The sequence below is a fragment of the Erpetoichthys calabaricus genome, chromosome 11, assembly GCF_900747795.2.
Source record: "Erpetoichthys calabaricus chromosome 11, fErpCal1.3, whole genome shotgun sequence".
Taxonomy (NCBI): Eukaryota; Metazoa; Chordata; class Cladistia; order Polypteriformes; family Polypteridae; genus Erpetoichthys; species Erpetoichthys calabaricus.
The window spans coordinates 140,986,679-141,010,037 of NC_041404.2; the positions used below are offsets into that span (position 1 = coordinate 140,986,679).

General features: G+C 42.6%; 1 protein-coding gene across 1 annotated transcript in view; it reads left to right on the plus strand.

Annotated features, from left to right (window-relative positions):
* Nucleotides 1–869: 869 nt before the first annotated feature.
* The window catches only part of mpg (N-methylpurine DNA glycosylase), a 61,782-nt gene continuing 39,292 nt past the window's right edge, over nt 870–23,359 (plus strand). Inside the window, exons 1-3 of the mRNA XM_028814129.2 lie at nt 870–1,035; nt 14,769–14,997; nt 15,414–15,618. Coding sequence (XP_028669962.2) covers nt 14,782–14,997; nt 15,414–15,618 — 421 coding nt within the window. The 5' untranslated portion in view covers nt 870–1,035; nt 14,769–14,781. The remainder of the gene's footprint in view (nt 1,036–14,768; nt 14,998–15,413; nt 15,619–23,359) is intronic.

Consider the following 23,359-nt stretch of genomic DNA (forward strand, 5'->3'; position numbering starts at 1 on the left):
TTTAAGCCATGCAGCTCCCCCTGGTGGTGGCCACTGAGCCCAACAGGGATGAGCTCCTGTGTAACATAATTGTGGCCCCGATGCAACCCAGGGGGGAAGTGTTCCGGGGGGGGCGTAATGTGCATCCCGTGGCTGCTGCCCCAGATCCAGTGCCAAAAGGGCGTCCCGGCCGTCCGCCACAGTGTCTAAAGCATAATACGTGGAAATGTTCACACGTTCTGAGCTTGTGGTTAATGAAGCGAGGTATACAACAACTTAAAATTTGAAACATGTATTAAGACCAACCAAAATGAAAAAGACGGAAAGCACCGAAAGCCTGCACAAATGGTCCGCGCTAGAATAGAATCTCATCTAAAGTTAGTAGTACTAGGGTGTTGTACTGTGTTAGCCATTATGAATGTAGTGAGAATTATAGCAAAATGACACCTTTTATTGGCCAAGTAAAAAGATTACAATATGCAAGCTTTCGAGGCAACTCTGGCACTTTCTTCAGGCAAGAATTGATTACATCTTGCCTGAAGAAGGGGCTTGCGTTGCCTCGAAAGCTTGCATATTGTAATCTTTTTAGTTAGCCAATAAAAGGGATCATTTTGCTATAATTCTCACTACCTAAAGTTAGGCAAGTTACCCTGCACAAGGACTGGAGGGATTATCACTCTACTTGCGGTTTAGCTTTTGCTTCTTTTTTTTTTTTAAGCAAAACGCTTCTGGTACAGCCTTTCAATGCCAAAGCCGACGCGGTCTTCTCAGCGAGCAGTTTACTGACTGTGCGTCTTCCTTCCCGCCCGTCCTCTTTTAAGCGGTAAGCGCCCGCCCTTCCCGTAATCCTTAGCGAGCCCAAACATGCGCGTGCGCAGTAGCGCCTGGCAGCTACCAAGTGAGTTTACTTCGAGGGACTTTTAAGTACAACACGGCATAAACCCGCACAGAGAAACACATAAATATCTCACCCTCACTGATGATGAGACTGGCCGTTCATTTATAGTAATAAACGACATCTTTTTCAGGAGCATCTCGTTTTGTACCTCGTAAATGGTAAGGAAGCGACGGAGTCGCCGTGGGTTTGTACAATATTAATAATTTGGGGATGCAAATAGCTCAGAGACATGCAGCACACAACCTCCATTAGAATCAAATAAACGATCGATGACAGCCTGACTACACGTAATTAATGCCTATTAACTGCGTTGTACTCAAAGCAAATCGAGAAAGCGGTATGCAGTTTGTGTCATGTTTTGTTTTAAGTAAAAAAGGAAAAGCTAGATTTAGAAAACGTTGAAACCCCCTCAAATGAAGTGGGGCCTGCTGTGTTTGCCTGTGTGGCTTGGTGCTCAGTGATGCTGGGTATCCCTGATTCTAAATCAGATAAGCAGGTACATGGAAGATGTGTAAATGAAGATTAACCTTATAAAGCAGGGGTGCCCAACTCCAGTAGTGGAAGGCCCCACTTTTCTAAATTAGTGACCTGTTTTTGCTGCTAATTAACTTCTTTTTGAATTCATTTTAATTGACTTGTTTCTTAAGATTTGTTCCCCTGAATTTCTTCATCGTTCCTCTGAATTGCTTCATTCCTTTCCTTAAATGGCACACAAACATAAATGAAATATGAAGGGAGTGAGCCGACAGAAGACCAACTAAGTCAGGGCTTCAAACTCCAACCAGTTGCTTCATGAGGTGCCGAGTTTTGTTGTTAATTAAACCCATTCTTTAATTCCATGGCTCGTTGCTACTGTCATTATGCAATAGCAGACATTTCCAAAATTGTTGATTTTCTCTTTACAAAGAGCACTGTTAAAATGTTTTGGGGACTTGAGCAGATCAGCATTCCTGAGACCTTCACCTTTCTTTATTTTCAGATATGGTATGATGGACACGGTTTGCTGGTCCTGTTTTGGTTCATTTTGTATCTCATTATTGTTTGGCTGCAAATTAAGGAAAAAGAAACAATTAAGGGGTCGGAGTCTTCATGAGCAAGTCAAATAAAATGAATTCAAAAGAAGTTAATTAGCAGCAAAAATGGGTCACTAATTAAGAAAAGGGTTAGAATGAAAACCTGCAGCCAGGACCGGAGTTGAGGACCCCTATTATAAAGGTTTTCTATTTTTATAGGGTCATTCCTGTCATGTGTGCAGACTTCAGTGAAATTCTTATTTTCATATGTTAACACGCACAGAGTCACAATGATCAGGGAGTAGAACAAACTTGCCCAGAAACGTCTGCTTCCCTTCTTATATAGCGCCTTTCATTCAGAGTTGCCCAGATCCCGACAGCACTGTGCTGTAGAGCTGGCTGTAATTTAGATAGTTACTTTATTAATCCCAAGGGGAAACCCTAACCCTAATAAAGTATCTATCTATCTATCTATCTATCTATCTATCTATCTATCTATCTATCTATCTATCTATCTATCTATCTATCTATAATTTGCACACGTTTGATTTGTCTGTTGCTTACTTTAAAGCAGTGGTTCTCAAACTTCTTTAGAATTTCTTGCGTGGCGATCCCTTTAAAAATTGTTCGATGGCTCACGGACCCTTTTATTAAAAATTTAAAAAATCAATATTTCAAGAAAATTGGGGGCGCCAAATACTTTGCACAAGGGTGCCACATACCCACTGCGCGGCACTGCATAGGCACAGGCTGCTGTGAATAAAACATTTTTTGACAAAATTATTTATTCAGAAAATATTACGTACATCTTAGTTATCAAATTTAAGTTAAAATTTTAATGGGATGGATGCATATGCTTTGCCTTAACCAGTTTTTCTATGTTTGGCTTTGTTTTGGCCAGTGCAACTCTCATAAAATATACGAAAACTGTTGGCGAGTGTTTTGATTCTACGAAAGAATCGATAATTTTTGATTATGATAAAAATAATAAGGGCTGGTTTGTGCCGAGAGATAACAGTGGGAAAACACTGCGGTGGCAGTGAATAATGGAACAGCAGATTAGTGGTCGGGTCTAATGACGGAGCTCAGTCACTTACTTCCCCTCGGATGGTAAAGGTTAATAATTATAAAAATATAAATAGTATAAATATGCAATCATTTCTCATGGTCCCACCGAAACCGGGGACCGCGGACCCCAGTTTGAGAACCGCTGCTTTTAAAGGATACTTCACCTAAAAGGGATATTTTAGTTAAGATGCTCTCCCCGTGTAGTTTGTAGTGATGGCTGAGAAAAAATTTTTTTACAGAAGAGACAAAACAAAGATTCTGATAGAACAGGAGTCATTAGTGACCAATGCTGGACAACGGCAGACGAGGTGAAAAACATTGATGGGAAAAAAAGAATTTCACGTAACTCGTGGCATAATTCACATGTCTGTTATCCATTCAGATGTTCAAAGTCTGCAAAATGCATTCAGTTTTTGCTAAACAATTCTTTATGTTTGCCGCATATACTCGCGTATAAGTCGGGTCTTGAAAGCCAAAAAATCGATCATAAAATCCCCGACTTATACGCCCGTCCAAAAATACGACAGTTCACTTTTTTTTAATACATATTCTTGCCTCCTCCAATCTCACACCAGTTTCTCAGACGCATCGAATTTTGTTGCAGCAGCGCAGTTACCAATTTCTTTCGCCACTTCAATGACTTTTAATTTAAAACCAGCTTCATATTTTCTTCTGATCGAACGCTCCATCGTAGACAAGGGATGTTCTTACGATAAAGGTGTATGAGGGTGTGAGATACAAAAAACACAAAACAGTGCAAACATCACTTTGGAATAGTGCAGGTATTACTGTGTGGTCCCGTAGGCACAATACAATACAATACTATTTATTTCTTGTATAGCCCAAAATCACACAAGAAGTGCCGCAATGGGCTTTAACAGACCCTGCCTCTTGACAGCCCCCCAGCCTTGACTCTCTAAGAAGACAAGGAAAAACTCCCAAAAAAAAAAAAACCTTGTAGGGAAAAATGGAAGAAACCTTGGGAAAGGCAATTGAAAGAGAGACCCCTTTCCTGGTAGGTTGGGCGTGCAGTGGGTGTCAAAAGAAAAAGGGGGTCAATACAATTCAATACAATACACAGAACAAATCCTCAATACAGTATAAAAATAAAAATTTTAGAAGTACGGAGCAGAATTTAACAGTAGATGATATCACATAATATGATTTGGATGTGTTGAGTCCTGGAGACCTCATCCATCAAGCTGCCTCCCCCATTTGGCCATTCCACGGCTGAAACAGCGCTGGGCCAGCCAATCCGATGAAAGGACCCCTCTATACCACGATTCCTGCAATCCTCCATCAGGGAATACATAGAGGAACAAAAAAGGTTGTGTGCCCCGTGGTTACTCTCTCAGGTGGGTGTTAGCATATCTTGATCTCTTGGACCAATAGCAAGAGTTTTCCTCATTCGATTTATACAACCAACATTATAAAATACTGGAAATTATACGGTAAAGCAGCGGTTCTCAAACTGTGGGGCGCGCCCAAACGGGGGTGCGAATGTTGCCATATGTGGCGTAATTTCGCTATTCGTAGGGAAACTTTAAACTTGTAGCGGTGTATCGGCAGCAAAAAATATAGGAATAAATTTTATTAGGGTTTCAAAAAAACGTTAGGGGGGCGCGATTATAACTGTAATGAAAACTCGGGTCTCAAATACTTAAAGGTTAAGGAACGCTGCAGTAAAGTCAAGCCCCGAATTATTCATGGGAGAACTTAAACACAAGTATATACGGTACTTCCAGAAAACGTGTCCTACAGGAAGGGTGCATTCCCATAATGGTCTTTTGGAACTGATGATCCGCCTCTCCCCCTTATTCATTGGTCAAGAATCCTATCTTCAGTTCAAAAGGTAAAATCCATGAAGGGATGGTAACGCCTCCGGCCATGGGAGTTATCGCAGAACTGTAGCAACCAATGATTTATTTCCATTTGCTTATGTATGAAGCTTTCAAACTGTACAAAACGCAATTTAGACGCGTGCAGACAAGCAACGTAACAAGGTCCATTGAAAGCAGCTCTGCCATGTCTGCTATTTTGGAATATGTTTTTTTTTTCTGTGAAGGATGACCAGTCCTTGGGTGAGACGTTGTAACGAGGAAGATCCGGTCAGGGAGGACAACATAATAAGCACAAACAAACTGGAGCGTGATTAGAGTTTGCATTTTCAAAAGGCTATGTGTTTATCTGTCCACATTACCAAGCCAGCGTTTTCAGAAGTACCTGGCACTCAAAAACATTTTCAATAGTCTCTGCAGCGTGGTAGTGCGACAAAAATTAGAAATGTAGACGAATGTCTGTGATTTTAAACAAAAATGTAGTACTGTGAACGCAGCCAACTTTAATAGTCCTGTTTGCCTTTATAGGGCAGCTTGTGTTATATGCGTCCTGAGCAGATGGCAGTTTGATGCCAGTCCATGCTGCCTTCTGCACCCTCTGTAGTGTTTAACGGTCTTGAGCTGAGCAGGTGATATATGAGGATGTTATGTAGGCAGTGAGACTGGACCTCACTGGACCCCCTTAGGAGTTAGTAAGTACAGTAAAGGCTCTCTCAACAGCATCCCCTCTGACGTAGACGGCCTCCTTGCCTATTTTTGTGATCAAATTTTATGATGAAGGCGTAAAGGAGGTCTGTTTTCTGAAGTCTATGACCACCTCCTTGGTTTTGCTGACACTAATGGTGAAGTTGATGTCTTAGTATCAGTTTTTCTTGTGGTAAAAAGCTTACGACTTTTAACTCTGTTACATGTTCCCCTTTCTTAAGGTTACAGTCCATGGTAAAAGTAGTGTAACAGATTTGCACCCTAAGTTGACCGCTCCTGGGGTCTCATGTATAACGCCGTGCGTAGAATTCACACTATAACATAGCGTACGGACAAAAGCGGAAATGTGCTTACGCACAAAAAAATCCAGATGCAGGAATCTGTGCGTTCGCCAATTTCCACGTTCTTCCGCTACATAAATCCCGGTCAGCGTGAAAAGTAACGCACGTGCACGCGCCTGCTGTCCCACCCCAACTCCTCCCACAATTACGCCTCTTTGAATATGCAAATCAATATAAACAGCCCTTAAGCTCAGCCTTCTGTGAAAAGACAATGGTAAATGCACGGGGGGAAATAGAAGAATTTCAGCGAATACCAAGTGGAGGCAAAGGAAAAAACGTACTATTTGTTGGTTTAAACAGTGATATAAACAACAAAAGGAAGTTGATCGAGTGACATAGAGTGTCAGAGAAACTTGAAAGCTCAATTTCACAAAGTTGCACAGTGCCTGAAATAAAAAAAGAAGATGTCACATATCAAAGTTGCTGTGAAAAAGCGAGTTGTAGCCCACCGTCTGAGTGTCATATGAAAGCTTATTAGGGTACAGAGAAAAAAAAAAGGCACACAGTGAGAAAAAAGCTTGAAATGTCAACTTTAATCTTGAAATTTCCACTTTAATCACGTAGTTTATTTTGTCAATAAAGGAGAACATCGTAAACTTCATCCTAAAATCGTTTAATTTACTGGTTTCTCAAATCCCATCGTAACTAAAGTAGCACGTTAAATGCTTTGTTTTGAATTTGATCTTCTATGTGCTCTGTGTGTGTGAATCACTACGTGCTCCTTAAACGGGCTTTCTCTTCCTCCGACAGGACACAGAATCCATTACATTTGTGATATTACAGCTCTCTGAACAATTAAAATACTGACATGTATATGTGATATCATTTTCATGATGATAGGAGTTAAAGCGTGTTATTAAACATGGGAACACGGTGGCGCAGTGCTTGTTCATGTCTCACACAAGATGCTTGCTGTGCCATGCGCGACCTACGATGAAATGCTTTATTACAGAAGTACTATCTCATTCAAACGTACTAACCTCCAATTCCTGTCCTTCCTTTTCTTTCTCCAAATACCCAATCACCACACAATAGACGTTAAGCCATCTGTAAACTTAGAACACCGATTCTTCAAAACTTTTAAGGAACATTGAAATATCTTCATGGTACATGTTTAATTATTCTATCCATCTATCCTTCCAGTGTCGCGCCAGGACCAGCAAGAATACAGCGAGAGGCAGAAACAATCTGTGAACGGGGCGGCGGATCGTTGCTAGCGCTGCACCACTGTGTCCTCGCATATTTAATTATTAACAATATAGATTATTTAACTGAATTTAAAGTTTTATCTGTATAATATAATAAACATATTTTGCTCCATTTCATCTTAAAAATTATTTTGTCATATGAAAATACACACTTTATAAAGTGGCTCAGGTTGTGCAATATTATAACTGTATCGCAACTTTACAGTGAGGTAATTGTACTTATAAGTACAAACAGTTCTACAAGGAGCACTTGATGGACTGATTGAGTGCGTTTAGAGTTCTTGGGATGAAACTGTTTGTGAACTGTGAGGTCCGTACAGGAAAGTCTCTGAAGCGTATGAGAGCAGTTCAATAGACAGCATGGCTGAGGCAGCGTGTGCTTGATGCTGTATACTAATGGAAAAAGATGATCTGCTCTGGCGACCCTTAACCGGAGCAGCTGAAAGAAGAAAAAAGAAGGTGCAGTGAGAGTAACAACGCTAAAGCAGTTATGGTATTTGGAATACTTTGGCTATTCCCTGGACCATTATATTGTTACAGGTTAATTACAATCAGATGCATTAAACTAATAAACAATATGAGGTTAATTTCAGTGTATTTATAAAGCCACGTCAGGGATGTGGATCTAAAAAAGAAAGGGTAACCACACAGGAACAGTAGCACTGCTTTGACGCTGGGTGCCACCAGTCTTCAAAACCAAGCAGAGAACTTGCGTACGCCAGGGTTGGAGCTACCATGAAAATGTGCGTGGCTTTACGCCAAGTTAAGGTTTTATACATTGCGATTTGAGAGTGGAAACGTTCGTACGTAACATTTTTGTGCATACACACCGTTTATACATGAGGTCCCTGGACCTGAACCCACTGCCTAACAAAACCCAGACTCTCTGCGGAGCGCAACAAATTACTTGGCTTTCTCAACTCTAGAAGACTTGAAGTGCTTCTTGCCCTGCGTGTCAGCTGCTTGAGGTTTTAGAGGGAGCCTCCATATCCCACCAACTATACCATTTTGACGCCAAGGAGGTGGATTACAGAACAAAGAAACCCACTGTGTCTTTATTGTTTTGTTTTTTTTTCCTATTTAACATACTATGGGGATTTTCATTATCAAATGTGTTTCCTATGTTCCAAATTGACTTTAAACTTTCCTCAAAAATGCGTTCTTTTTGTGTGGGTCTCCCACACTAAAAATGATACCGGATCATTGAGCAAACGTCTGGGAAATCTTTCCCAGTCATTGACTTGTAGAGTTTCTTTGAGTCCCCTTTTTACAAACAGCTTAGCACCAGCTATCAAAATAACTGTTTCTTTTCAGACACCAGCGCTCAATGGGCATGGCTACGTCCGGTGTCTAGCAGACTTTCCTCTTCTGCTAGTCTGGAAAGGAAGAACAGGCTGTTGTGTTATCTGTGGGTTCAAATCATGGCCCGGTCCCTGGTCGAAAAGACGTTTAGACATTCTCTAATTGTCCATATTCATTTGTGTAAGATACTCTTCTTTTCACTTGCTACACAACTCCATGTCTTTCTTCTAGACCAGGGGTCAGCAACCATTCAGCGGTGTCGTGCCGAACCTGTGTTATAATGTTATTCTGCTTGCCGACACAATTTTACCAATTTTGATATAAAGTGGATCGAAATATTCCCATTTGTTTTGCTTTAAAGCCTTAAATGAAAACACACAAACTAATATTTCTTCCCAGCTTTACTTACTCAATGCCACCTCTAACATCCAAGTGAAAGATATCACAGCTACAGTTCAGAAGAATTGTAAAAAATCAAAAAAAAAGACCTAATGAGATTAATAAAGGATCACCCCCCCCCCCCCCCCATGTCATTTTGTTGACCCATCTTTTGCTTTAATGACAGCCTTGAGTCTGTTGGGATTCTTCTCTTATCAGCTTTGCACACCTAGATTGAGCCCACTCAATATTTGCCCCTCACTCTTCTTTACAGTTTAACTGTTCAAGTTCGGTCACATTGGATGGTGAGTGTTGGTGGACTGCTATCCTCAGATCTTTCCACAGATTTTCAGTGTGATTTAGGTCTGGGCTCTGACTGGCCACGCCAGGACATTCACTTTTTTCTCTCAGCCAACTGTGTTGTCAGTTTTGCTGTGTGCTTCGGGTCGTTGGCATATTGAAAGGTGAACGTTCTGCCCATCTTCAACTTTCTGGCAGAGGGTAGCAGGTTTTCCTTCAGAATTTGATGGTATTTTGCCCCATCCATTTTTCCTTCTACCCTAACGAGAGTCCCAGGCCCCCCCACAACAGGATGCTGCCGCCTCCATGCTTTACTGTAGGTAAGCTGTGCTGTGGATGGTGAGCTGCATTGGTGTACCGTTTGGTATTGAGGCCAAATAGTTTGATTTTACTCTCATCTGACTATAAGACCTTTTTCCACTTGGCATCAGAATCTTCAAGGTGCATTCTGGCAAATCTCAAACAAGCCTTAATGTGGCCTTTCTTGAGAAGTGCGACCCTCCTGAACTTGTGGAGCACTTGTGAAATTGTTGTCACATGCACACAATGACCACTCTTTGCCATACAATCCTGTAACTCTTTCAAAGTGACCATTAGCCTCTTGGTAGCCTCTCTTATCAGTTTCCTCCTTGCTCTTCCATCTAGTTTGGAGGATCCAGGGAGGGTCCTAGTAGTACCAAACACTTCTTTATGATGGACTTTACTGAGCTCCTTGGGATGGATGAAGCCTTTGAGATTTGTTTTGTCTCCATCTCCTGCCTTATGTCTGTCCACAACTCTACCCCTGAGATCTTTTGAAAGTCGCTTGCCACCCACAGTCAGTTGTTTGCTGTCAGTGGCACTACCAAGGAAGGGAATGAATGCTCCAGGAACAGCTTCACTAATCACACTCATTACAACTGAGCACAGCTGGAAGGAATCCAGTAACCATGGTCTGCAGTGGAAATGGTGGGCACTGACACCTGATTGAGTTTGGGGTGGGGGGGGGGGGGTCCTTTTTGTATCAGTATGCTGCTGCTGGAGTATGTGAATTTCCCCTTGGGATTAATAAAGTATCTATCTATCTATCTATCTATCTATCTATCTATCTATCTATCTATCTATCTATCTATCTATCTATCTATCTATCTATCTATCTATCTATCATCTCAGGATTTCTTGTTTTTTATTTTTTAAAATTCTTCTGAACTGTAGCTGTGATATCTTTCACTTAGATGTTAGAGATTGCATCGAGTAAGTAAAGCTGGAAAAAATATTAGTTTGTGTGTTTTCATTTAAGGCTGTAAGAAAAAAAAAAAAAAAGGGAATATTTCGAAGGGGGGGGGGGGGGGGGGTTCTTTTCTATACCCACTGTATATAGTATCAAAATTGGTCCGGTTATAATGGGCTTCAAAAGTATATACAGTGGAACCTCGGTTTGCAAGCATAATTCGTTCCAGAAACGTGCTCATAGTCCAAAGCACTCGTATATCAAAGTGAATTTCCCCATAAGAAATAATGGAAACTCAGATGATTTGTTCCACAACCCAAAACTATTCATATAAAAATAATTAATACAAAATATAAAGTAAAAATACATAAAACAAATTAACTTGCACTTTACCTTCGAAAAGAATCATGGCTGGTGTGAGTGAGTTTCTAAACTCTTGTGGGATTGCACCCAACGGGACGACACGCGGAAGAGCGTCCCAAAGCAATCGCAGTCTCCCAGTGCTGTAGCAGTTCTCCCTAAAAGCGAATCCGAAAACATCGCGGCCACACTATAAGCGCCTGCCGTCAATGGGTGATACAAGGAACAAGGAACATTATAAATTTGCAGGGCCCTGCCTGACTGCTGTGTCTGTGTATAAATAACCGTGCTGTTGCTGTTTCAAGCTGAATAAAGCTTGTGTTGCTAAAGTACTGAGACTCAGCTTCGTGTTTTAGGGTGCAAGACCGGGACTCGCACGTTACAGCACACACGCGTGCGCGAGCATACATACACACACACGAGTGTGCGCGAGCACACATACACACACACACACACGAGTGCGCGCGAGCACACATACACACACACATGAGCGCGCGCACACAGTCACAATGCTAATGCTGTAGTAAACACTATACGCTCGTACGGATGTTGACTATATGAGTGAGGCACGCCGACTCAGACGGAGAATAGGAGACGATTGCCCATGATCCCACAGTGAGAGAGAGAGAACCACCATCAGCTCAGTTGTGATCACATGACGCTCAGCAGACAAACTACTCGTACTGCAAGACCTCGCTCGTTTATTAAGTGAAAAGTTATTAAAAATTTTTGCTCGTCTTGCAAAACAGTCGTAAACCAAGTTACTCGCAAACCGAGGTTCCACTGTACTAATTTCCTGATGGTAGACTCCTGCACTTTGGCGCTAATAGCAACAAAAGCTACCTGGAGGTCTAACAGTGGAATTCTGGACTACTTAGAGACTCCTTTCAGCACCTTGCATTTGGCTGTCGTGTTGAACTTGCTGACGTGGCCTCATGTGGACACACTGCCTGTTTTTTTACAATCCTCTCCACTTGTAGGTGATCCTCCAGACAGTGGAATGCTTGATTTCTAGTTGCCTGGAGATCTTTTCAATTTCCCTTCCCAGACTCATTGTCGTCTTTTTACCTTCTTTCTGAAGGCCTCAGAGAACTTGTCTGATCTCTGCCTGGTGATAACACATACTTCAACTACAAGGATGAAACAAAACTAAGTATCTGAGCTTTAAATATAAGCGGACAAGGTCAGGCGAGAGATCCTCTCTGATACGCCTGATTCTAATATGAGGTAGTGGTGAATGCTGGCGTCTACATTTTTTCCACATGCATGATGTTTGTTATATCACCCTTATTTAAAGATACAATGTTAAAGAAGATCAGTCCATATATGTTAAGAAATCTAAATTTAATAGTGTGTACTTTTGTTTTGACATGATTGTATGTCTCCAGTTGAATAAACGGGCAGAGGAACATCTCAGAGTGACAGTTCTACTTGCGGTCTGAACAGCTGTTTTATTTCAGACATGAAAGTCTTAACGATAAACGGGTGGGATGGGAATGGAAAAATGATTAGCAGAACATCCTCCTGTAATCGGTTCATTTCTCAGCATTTGTCGCTTTAGTTCCTCTCAACAGTTGAATTTGGTTTTCACTCTCACTCCATTTCACTAGCGCTCTTTACTGCTGACAGCCTGCAGCACATCTTCAGGTTTACAGATAAAAGGTAAATGCGCAACACTTCTGTATATACGTGATCATGTGTTTTAAGGGAGTATAAGCCGAGCAGAGCGGCTAAGAAAATGTAATGAGCAGGATCCAATCAGGGAAGGATCATGTAATGAGCACCAACAAATCAGAGTGTATTTAGAGTTTGCATTTTCAAACGTCTGCGTTTTCACCCCGTAACGATCGTGGGGACGCTAAGATTCACACCGTCTGAAGACGGTGATTTGTTTATTTTATTGTGGAGATCCTCAGAAACACACCCAGCCTTGACCCGGCATGCATACACTCACACACTGAGACACTGTTAGTGGCACAATGACTAGATAGTTTAACAATGAAATATATTCATCAAATAATGAAAAAAGAACACACTGTATAACCAATGCCTCATACGCTAAGGCCCTCCCCAGCTCCCGGATGGCGATAATAAATTACAACACTAACAGCAAGCAAAACACACTAACAACAAGGTCTGAAACAGTCCAGTATGGCAGGGGCAGATGATGATGGATGTGTGATTGAAACACCCTGTGAACAGATTCTTGAAAGAAATGAAAAGTTTTGTCCTACCAGGTTCCTGATGGGTGTGAGGATTTGCGGTGTTGGGAGCGCTCCCTCAGACAAAAATATATCCAATCAGTGTGAACTCACATGGACAGGCAGGTACAAAAAAAATGTACTTCTGGCCAAGTGGAAGGTAGGTACGCTCCATCGTCAAACGTTGGCACAGTACCTGATCGTGTTCAGCTCTGATGGGAGAGCGGTCCCCCCGTGTGGGGAGAAGAGCACATGGCCTTGATATCTCTGCCAATCAGCAGCTACCCTCTAAAACACACGTAGCTCTGATCTCTCTCTCTCTCTCTCTCAAAAACGTCAAATGTTACTTTTTAATAATCTCTAGATAATAATGTCTGCTGAGCAAACTGGTATCGCTAGCTAAGCGGAGGCAAGGTACACTCCAACACGTGGCTAGAGGTAGAGCGACTCGAACCTGTTGGCTTTTTATGGCTCACTTTTAAAACTAGCGCCCTCATCTTTCACCCAGCAGCCCTTGTGGCATCTGCCAAAGCTGTCCAATGATGCAGTACTCCCGGGGTTGCTGGGATTTGAAGTCCATTTAAGTAGCATGCCTGCAGCATCATCAGCAGTTTTTGTTTAAACGCTTCACTGTATAATTACAAATACAGTTACACCCGTCGGTTTACAGTTTTCTCTGGATTACCGTCTATGTAATTTTCCTGTGCCCGCTTGTTTGTCTGATTTCATTTGGGTTGGACTATGTCTTCATTTGGGAAGTGCACCCAACTTCTATAAATTTTCACTTGTCGGCATCGCGGTAGGATCAAACTTTACATAACTTTCATTAGGACGTTCACGGGGCCTGTTCATTTCATAAATACGCTACAACCATTTGCACTTGCGAAACTGGGCCGTGTCGTGAGCGCTTTATCGTTTTGTCCTTAGTGTTTTGTTGGATTTCTTTTGAATGTGTAATATTCATCATTTTTGTTGTTTACTGCCATAAATATACACACACATTTTTTATAATGCTAGCTGTGTAAGCCCGGGCTTACTAGAAACTATTGAAATAGTCGGGGAAAAAACATTGAAATGCAGAGTCGGCGATTTCATTTTGCGGACGTACTTGCCCCCCTTGTCTGTCAGTGGCTAAGCAAGTTTCTCTCTCCTCTGAGGTTTTGTTTTACCGTTGTGCTTGCCTCGCTTGTGTATTAGCGGCTAAACGAGTTTGTCTTTCATCTGCGGTTTCAATTTGGCGATGGAGTCGCTTTCTTTCAGCTTCATGCTGTAGCCTCGCACTTCTTTCTTCTTCTGACTCGTGAACTTGGGGCTGCCTTGCCGGCTCTTTGAGATTCATGCTGTAGCCTCGCACAGACAGACAGACAGACACACTTCCATGTGTAGACGTTTATATATAAGAAGTTCAATGTTAAAGTTCACTAAAGAACTGCTGAACTACACACTTTGTCTGGGGGCTGCCACGTGTCTTTCTCCCGGCAGCCAGCCTCACACGCAAGATTTGCTTCTACAGTATGTCACGTTTCTTGCAACTTTTTGAATCTTATTTGATGCAGTAAACTTTGAACATACAGAAATGATGGGCCCAAAACGTATTCTTGTGTTTTTCACATTTGCGGGGGCTCCTGTGTCCCTAACTCCCGTGAATTGCAAGAGATAACATTTTGTCTGAAGATCTGAAGTGACAAATTTGCAGAAAGAGAAGTTATCAGAAAGGGGCAGATACTTTTCCACAGCAGTGAATATAAAAGGATCGTCACTTTAATAAGGCACTTTTTGTTTTCATCCTCACGTTATTTGTTTTTTTCCTAATAACACAGTCATTTCATGATCCGCATAACCAAAGGGGTACCAACTGGGTAAAGAAATGCACCGGCCTGGTAATGCAGATTTGTTTTTTTTTAATAGTGTCAGCCTTGTTGTTAATCTCTCATAATTTATTCCCAGTTTGCATTTTGCTGTTGCAGGCCGATTTTTAAAATGTCACCTCGGAAACGGAAACTGGCTTCTAATTCTACCAACGGCGAGATCGCAGTGTTGCCACCAGCATCTCTCGCGGATGGAGGCTGCAGTCCGGAGTTGTTGCCGCACCAGGTCAGCCAGTACTTCTCAGCACGTCGGGAGTGTCCGCAGAGACTTGGCGACAGTTTCTTTGACCAGCCCTGCATTCATCTGGCAAAAGCACTGCTAGGCAAGGTACAGTATGCGTCATTTGGACCGACGGCTCCTTTTGAAAATTGGAGCTCTGAAGGAACAGAAGTGAAATAATTAGAAAGAATTTTAGCATTTCGAAATAGCTTCACATAAGCCAGCTTTTCTTTGATGAGCAGTAGCCATTGGGCGCCCGTGGAGATGTCCACAGGGATGTCTCATAATGACCTTGAGTGGATTAACAGGCCTCTCTGATGCTTGCTTGGCAGCACAGGTCTCTCGGGACTCGCGTTGGGAATCATGAAAAAGTAATTCAAAGCAACTCTGTGTGGGCACTGCAGGAGACCCTGTGCTTCATCCCATCGCACCATATGTGTCTCACCATACAAATGAAATGTGATATCCTATTTTGCTTTTCCTGTGAGGCCGTGAACTCTCCAGCAGTATCTCCATGTTTGCAGGTGTTGGTCCGGACTCTGGCCGATGGGACGGAACTCCGGGGACGCGTGGTGGAAACCGAAGCCTATCTGGGCGGGGAGGACAAAGCGTCTCACTCGTATCAAGGGAAGCGTACGCCGAGGAATGCAGCCATGTTCATGAAACCCGGCACCATTTATGTCTATCCCATCTACGGCATCTACCTGTGCATGAACATCTCCAGCCGAGGTGAGTCAAGCAAACAGGCAAGTTTGGAGGTGGGGGGATTGCTACAAAGAAGAAGTGAAACTGCAGCTGTTGACGATTGCCTGCAGGGATTTAGCTTTGGAAATATTGGTTCAAGTAAAGCCTTTGGCGGCTGCTCCCTATTACAAGGATTGTTAAATAAAACCGCAGACACAGCAATGGGCCAGGCTCTCCTCATTCTCCTTCACTGATACCATTAAAAAAAAAAATGTGGTAATTTCTCATCTTAGCCCCTCAAAAATCAAAAGCTTGTTGTGTGGTCCAAGTCTGTCTCCTGAAGGATGGCTCTGTTCCCAAAATTCCTTGACATTTTTCTTTTTTTTGGGGGGGGGATTCAAATAGAAGATAACTTGAGTGAAGTGATCTGCCCACACAAGTTCAGAGTTTTACTTTTACAGAAAGCCTTTTCGTAAAGCCCTCCCTCATCCCACCCGTTCTAATGCTTCCACCACACTACAGTCAGGTCTGCTGTTTTTAAAGTGTATTCAGTTACTGTGCACACAGGCATATCTGACTACAGATGGCGCTCTTTATAGTCGACGAGTCCCAGAAAGGCCTAGTGAGCTGCCAGGCCACCAAAGGGCACACTCACCCCTGATCATACTGGCCAAATTTAATAATAATAATAATAAGCATACAATGACTTTCTCAAATTTTACAACATATTTAAAAGTATAAGAAGCCAGAAGCAAATAACAAAATAAAAAAATCAGGGAGTGGACTTCCCTCAACTTTCACGTAATAATAATTCTTTGCATTTATATAGCCCTTTTTCTCACTACTCAAAGCGCTTAGCAGTTGCAGGTTAAGGGCCTTGCTCAAGGGCCCAACAGAGCAGAGTCCCTTTTGGCATTTTACGGGATTCGAACAGGCAACCTTCCAATTGCCAGTGCAGATCCCTATCCTCAGAGCCACCACTCCGCCACGTATACTCACTAAGGGGCTTCACCCCCTGCTCGCTTCGCTCGCCCACCTCCGGGTTTGGTTTACCGGATATACAATTTAAAGAGATCGTTATTTTCATGGGAATTGTTACATATGTATTATTTTCACTTTTACTTTAAAACTTTAGTAAAAACAGTATTTGGAATAACCTTTTCTTCAATATCACATTGAATTTTGATTCAGTGTTTGGACTTGCATCGTGACAACGCAACGTATAACTGCCTGTGAGTGAATATCGTTTCTTTCTCTCTAATAAATAAAACGACTTTCTTGAATGTTTGTCCATCCTCTTTCTTCTTCGCTTTGTCGTTGACGTGTCATCTAGAATGTCTAAAATTATTGTCCTGATAAAATTTATAAGAGCTGAGAGCACAGGAAGAGTGTCTGACAAAAGCATTTACACGACTGAGGTTAGATGACCATGGTCTTGTTTGAAAATAGTTGTAAGTAGGGCGTGACTTGAAAGATTCTCATGTTAAAAGCCTCCGTCTCATGGGACTTTATACCGCGCCTACGTTTTTGGAATCTATTAATTTTTGTCTGGCATCACAAATTAGACGATCTACAAGTCTCCGACTTAAAGTCTAAATCCGAAAAATATATTCGATTTCTTTTTGCTGTTTCGCTATTTCACCGAGTAATAATTTGTTTGTTTGTGCTAATGCGATCTTTTTTTGAGACTTTGGAATTTTCGTACTTCCATTTTCTCTAACCTGCTGTGCATGTGTACCACGCCAAAATTTTTGAATTCTTTACAATGTTCTACTTTGTCATCTAGTCTTTGTCCTTTATTTCCGATCCCAGGACGTGGATTCATCTCGCGGGACGTATAACGTTGCTCGTGTTGTGAAGGGGGGGCTGAACACACGCTAAGGAGTTGCGGTCGGATCATTTGCTGGCTTGCTGCTGCTGGTGAGCTGCGTGTTCTGCTTGTCGTGCTGCGCGTCGATCATTTAAAAGCCTGTACAGCAGCTGTCTTTTGTCTCACTGCCTTGTCTCCGCGGGACGTTAAAGTGTCTCTGAGAAGATCACGCCTCGTGTCCCTCCCAAGATTTGTTTTTATAATAGAGAGATATATGGGGATGGATATTTGAGGAGTAAACCGCAAGACAATGATTATATTATTATGTTATGTACATTAAAGAACCATCAACAACTAATCAAATCAAATTAATAATATATTTAACAATTATTATAAAAGTAAAGTTGAATAAATCAGACTGTGCAGCTGCATGAATTAAAGGTAAAGTACCACTTCCAGTTAGCGGAAATAGCCCAAAAGTTGATAGAAATCGACGTTTTGTGCCTAATATTTGTATGCAAAATTTGGTTGACCGAAGTGAAAGCGTCCTCAAGTTATCGTGTTTACATAAACACACACACAGACAGTCACACAGACATAATTCTAAAAATGGTATTTGGGGAGGTCTAAAACGTAGAGATTCATCAAAATCTCGAAATGGAAGTTTTGGAGGATTCCAATACTTTTCCTGCGAGAAAGTAAATCGGACTCAGCGAGATCTAAAACGTCAAGATTCATCAAAATCTCATCATCGAATCTTTGGACGATTACAATACTTTCCCTATACTTCGTATACGAGAAAGTAAAAAGTCTAACTTAACGTAAACCTACTTAATCTGGGCTGTCCATGAGAAATGCGATGATTTACTTCATGATGCAGAAGTACATAAAAACACAAGAGTAGCTGCATCAAATATTTGAAATGTTAAAATGCGTGCTTCGATTTTACATGGCTCAAGTGTAAATATTCTTGATTGTAAAAGTAATAATAATAATAATAATAATTTTTACATTTATATAGTGCTTTTCTCACTACTCAAAGCGCTCTCCCACACAGGGAGGACCCAAGGAAGCGAACCCACAATCTCCTTACTGCAAAGCAGCCAGCACTACCACTGCGCCACCTGTGAGGTAGTGAAAAGTCAAGCAAAATGACACCTTCTATTGGCTAACTAAAAATATTACAATATTCAAGCTTTCGAGGCAACTCAGGCGCCTTCTTCAGGCAAGATGTAATTGCATTGGACTGCCAATACTGATGCTCTGTGCCAGAGAGGACAGAGCTGACTATACTTCCTTAGAAGGCTGGCATCCTTCAACATCTGCAATAAGATGCTACAGATGTTCTATCAAGACGGTTGTGGCGAGTGCCCTCTTCTACGCGGTGGTGTGCTGGGGGAGGCAGCATAAAGAAGAGGGACACCTCACGCATAGACGAACTGGTGAGGAAGGCAGGCTCTATTGTAGGCATGGAGCTGGACAGTTTGACATCCGTGGCAGAGCGACGGGCGCTGAGCAGGCTCCTGTCAATCATGGAGAATCCACTGCATCCACTGAACAGGATCATCTCCAGACAGAGGAGCAGCTTCAGCGACAGACTGCTGTCACCGTCCTGCTCCACTGACAGCTGAGGAGATCGTTCCTCCCCCACACTATGCGACTGTTCAATTCCACCTGGGGGGGTAAACATTAAACATTATTCAAAGTTATTGTCTGTCTGTATACCTGCATTGTTATGACTCTTTATTGTTTTTTATCAGTATGCTGCTGGAGTATTTGAATTTCTCCTTGGATTAATAAAGTGTGTGTGTGTCTGTCTGTCTGTCCTATCTATCTAATAAAAGGTGTCATTTTGCTTGACTTTTCACTACATTCATAATGGCTAACACGGTACAACACCCTTGTACTACTCGATTGTAAGCGAAATTTGTCAATCTTGACCCTCTGTTGGAGGTCCACACAGGGCTAGGGAAGGATCAGAAATAAAAAATAACGTCAATTTTATAATCTCTGACCTTGAAAGTGTCTAAAACGAAATCTCACATGCTTATGTTTGAGATTTGTCATGTTGCACCTTCTGGGAGTGGCTCTTAGAAGGGCTAGGACCACCGGTAAAGAATCGGATATCAAAAATATGATCAAAATCCCATTAACCGACACTCCACGTGATGATATCACCGATCCACATTTTTTTTTTAATTTTTGTGAAAAGGGGTAACTTTGAGCCCTCGTATCCCATTAGGGTGTCAGTTGAAGTGGCCTGCACAACTTCAGGTCCTTCTGGTCATTTTTGCTGAGGACACTTATTGGTTTACTCTTTTATCATAAGAGTGGAATTTCCCGCTAATAATATAGTCAAAAAAATGGCTGAAAAATGGAGATGGGTCCAGCTGCAGACCGCCGCAATTCAGCACCTCCGCTGGACAGCCAATTGTATTGCCGGTTTTTGTCACTTGGGTAACTCGACTTGAGTCAGCTGACCCTTCCCCAACCCTTATCTTAACCATAGATGTATACTATAATGCAACAGACTCTGCCAGTGCTTATCCTGGTCCTCCTTGCCCAGAGAAGTGGCTACCAGTAGGTCCTGCTGATGGGTTAAGGTCCTTCTACGAGGGGCCCTGTCCAGCTCTTCTAGAGTAACTGCCTGTCTGTCTCCTGGTATCTCTTCCATGCCTTTGAGACTGTGCTGAGAGACATCAAACCTTCTGACAATGACTCGTATTGATGTGCCATCCTGGAGAAGTTGGACTACCTGTGCCAGCTCTGTAGGTTCCAGGTATGGCCTCATGCTGCACTGACCGCAGCCAAATGCAAAACGAGTGACAAAACAGTTGAGGAGGGAAAAATGTCAGTGGCCTCCAGCTGTTAAAGCATTCATTCCTGTTTTGGGGGTTCGTCTCATTGTTGCCCCTCTAGTGCACCAAAGCAGCTGAAAACTGATGAACAAGCCCCTCTGCCACTTCACTGACCAGATCAATAGCCCAGAAGTGTCATTGACTTGATGCTATACTCGGATTCAAAAGTGGTCCTTTCATTTTTTTTTTTGAGCAGTTTATGTTGCTTTGCTCCAAATACATTTCGGGCCGCCTAGGCTGCATGTTTGATTTTAAATAATCGACCGAGGGTCAACATTACGTCACAACAATTTGGGTAGCTTTGTTTTGTCCGAGTTGAGTTTGTCGAGGGTTCATGCGTTTTTTTTTCCGACACGACAACTCCGATTTACCGTCTGTCTGAGACAACGTGAATGCAGCATGTTGCCCCAGGAAGAATGTTTGGCCTGTGGAAGCCATTAGGAGCCCAGGACCAGAGGACTTAAGGGCACGTGTGGGATTTTATGTCTGCAGGAGTTGTGCAGGATATATAGGAGGCAGTCAGTCAGTCAGTCATTTTCTAACCCGCTTAGTGGGCCAGCATAGGGCACAAGGAAGGAACAAACCCTGGACAAGGCGTCACGTCATCTACAAATTCCTCATGTCAGTTTCCTGTCTAACTCCGGTTCAGATCCTACCTCTCAAGCCACACTCAGTTCATTCAGCTTAAAACTTTCACATCCCAACCCACCGCTGTTACTTCAGGACAGAGCCCTGGGGCCTCTTCTTTTTATTATTTCTCTACTTCCCCTTGGCAATATCTTTCGTAAATATAACATTAATTTTCACTGTAATGCTGATGACTCCCAGCTGTACCTTACTAGTAAACCCACCTCTTCTTTTCCACCATCTTCACTTATTGACTGCATTGCTGAAATTAAATCCTGGTTTTCTTCAAATTTTCTTAAATTAAACAAGAACAAAACTGAGGTTCTCCTCATTAGTACAAGATCATCATTATCCAAGGCCGATAATCTTTCACTTGCTATTGATAACTCCTTTGTTTCCCCTTCACCTCAGGTCAAGAGTCTGGGTGGCATCCTTGACAGTACTCCAATCTCACATTAATTAACGTCACCCGGTCTGCTTACTTCCACCTACGTGATATTAAATCGCATCCGCCCCTCCCTCACTCCCCATACCACTGCCATTCTTTCTCACAGTCTTGTTACTTCTCGTCTGGACTCCTCTTTGTTCTCTCTAATAAATCTCTCCATAAGCTTCAGCTGGTCCAGAATTCTGCTGCCCTCATCATTACTCGAACCCCATCTATTCACCATATTATTCCGGTCTTGCAGCAGCTTCATTGACTCCCAATTAAGTTTCGAATTGATTTTAAAATTCTGCTGTTCACATTTAAGGCCATTCATAACCTCGCCCCTTCATTTCTGTCCGACCTTCTTCATGTTGCCATTCCCTCCCGTAACCTCAGATCCTCTTCCTCCATCCATCTGACCATCCCCTCTCGCCTGTCTAACCACCATGGAGAGCGGAGCATTCAGCCATTTTGGAACTCACTACCTACTGAGCTTAGAAATATCGAATCATTTTCAACCTTCAAATGTAAACTTAAAACCCACCCACCCAAAATGGCTTTCCTCTGTGATTACAGTGGCCTTGTTTGGTTTTAATTTTTATATTTTCTGTATTGTCTGATGTTTTAAGTTTTGTTTATAATGTGTTTTTATTTATTTATTGTTTGTTCGGTGTCCTTTAGTGCTTAGAAAGGTGCCTTGTATAAATAAAATATACTATGTGGTGAACGGTTGGGGTCCCTACCCAGCCGGGATGCCTGGACGGACCAGGAGAGGGACAATAACACCCTCTGGACCACGAGAGGGCATCCGCCCTGGTTTGCAAGGGGGCCACGGAAGCAGAGCTGGGAAGCTCAACCCTGTTGGGGCCCGAGGCCTCTGCCAGGGGGTACCCGCAAGATTAACGAGTCCTGGAATGCAGCCAGGGGCGGCCTTAGGCATATGCAAACTGTGGATCTGCACAGGGCCACCAAATCCCAGGGGCCGCCATGCCAATATATATTGAATATAAAACAGAAAGAGAAAATAACGACACAGCTGACGGCAATGTGGTCGAAAAACATTGTGTTTCTTGTTAATTAGTACGCTGTATTTACTAATGTCGCTAGAGTTGGAGCAGTAAGCTATATGTAGTATTATAACGTTCTGCCGTAATGAGAATATCATGGGCCGCCACTTGGTTTTCAAGTTACGGACATGCACATATAGAAGCATGTCATGAGCACAAGGCGGCTTTGCAGTGTCCGCAACGGACGTGGCCATCCGCCATGCATAAGATACCATATTGACATTGGCGGGCGAAGGGGCCACCGAGTCTTTCTCCTGCCCAGGGCCGCCCCAAGCCTAGAGCCGCCCCTGATGCAGCACTTCCGCCACAACCGGAATTGCTGCCGGAGCGAAGTCCAGGAACACCCAGAGTGCTTCCGGGTGCTCATACGGTACTTAAGCCACACCAGTAAGTGTTGTCAGCGAACTATCAGGAAGCACCTGGAGCACATCCGGGGTGCTATCAAAGGGGCCGCCTCACTCCTGTTGACGAGCCGGAGTCAGGAGGAAGTTAGACGGAGCTTGTAAGGAGGAGAATAGAGGCGAGAGTAAAGAGAAGAAGAGGAGAGACTGTTGGTGATAAGGCATTGTGGTGCTGTTTATAATAAAAACGTGCGTGTTTTAGGACATTTGGTGTCTGTCTGTCTGTGCCCAGGGGACTGTCTTTCCACAACTATTATTATTATTATTATTACTATTATTAATTCTAACACTGAACATCCCTGACCTTGACATGCGCTGTTGTTACGAGAGGGTTGACGTTATTTGCTTCATTAGAATGTTTTGGCTCATTACTGTGTATCACCAATTACAATGCATGAGGTTTTTCAGTTGAGGGTCACATGAATAAACAGACACGTCTTTACATTAATAAAAATGACAGTACAGTTACGTTTTTGAGACATTAATTCTTCACCGTTTTAAAGATCTTATGAGTAGAAATCGCCATGTTACAATGGGCAAAATGTAAGATCCCGAACCTCGGCTGCAGACGGCTCTGCATTCAAGTCCATTTTCCA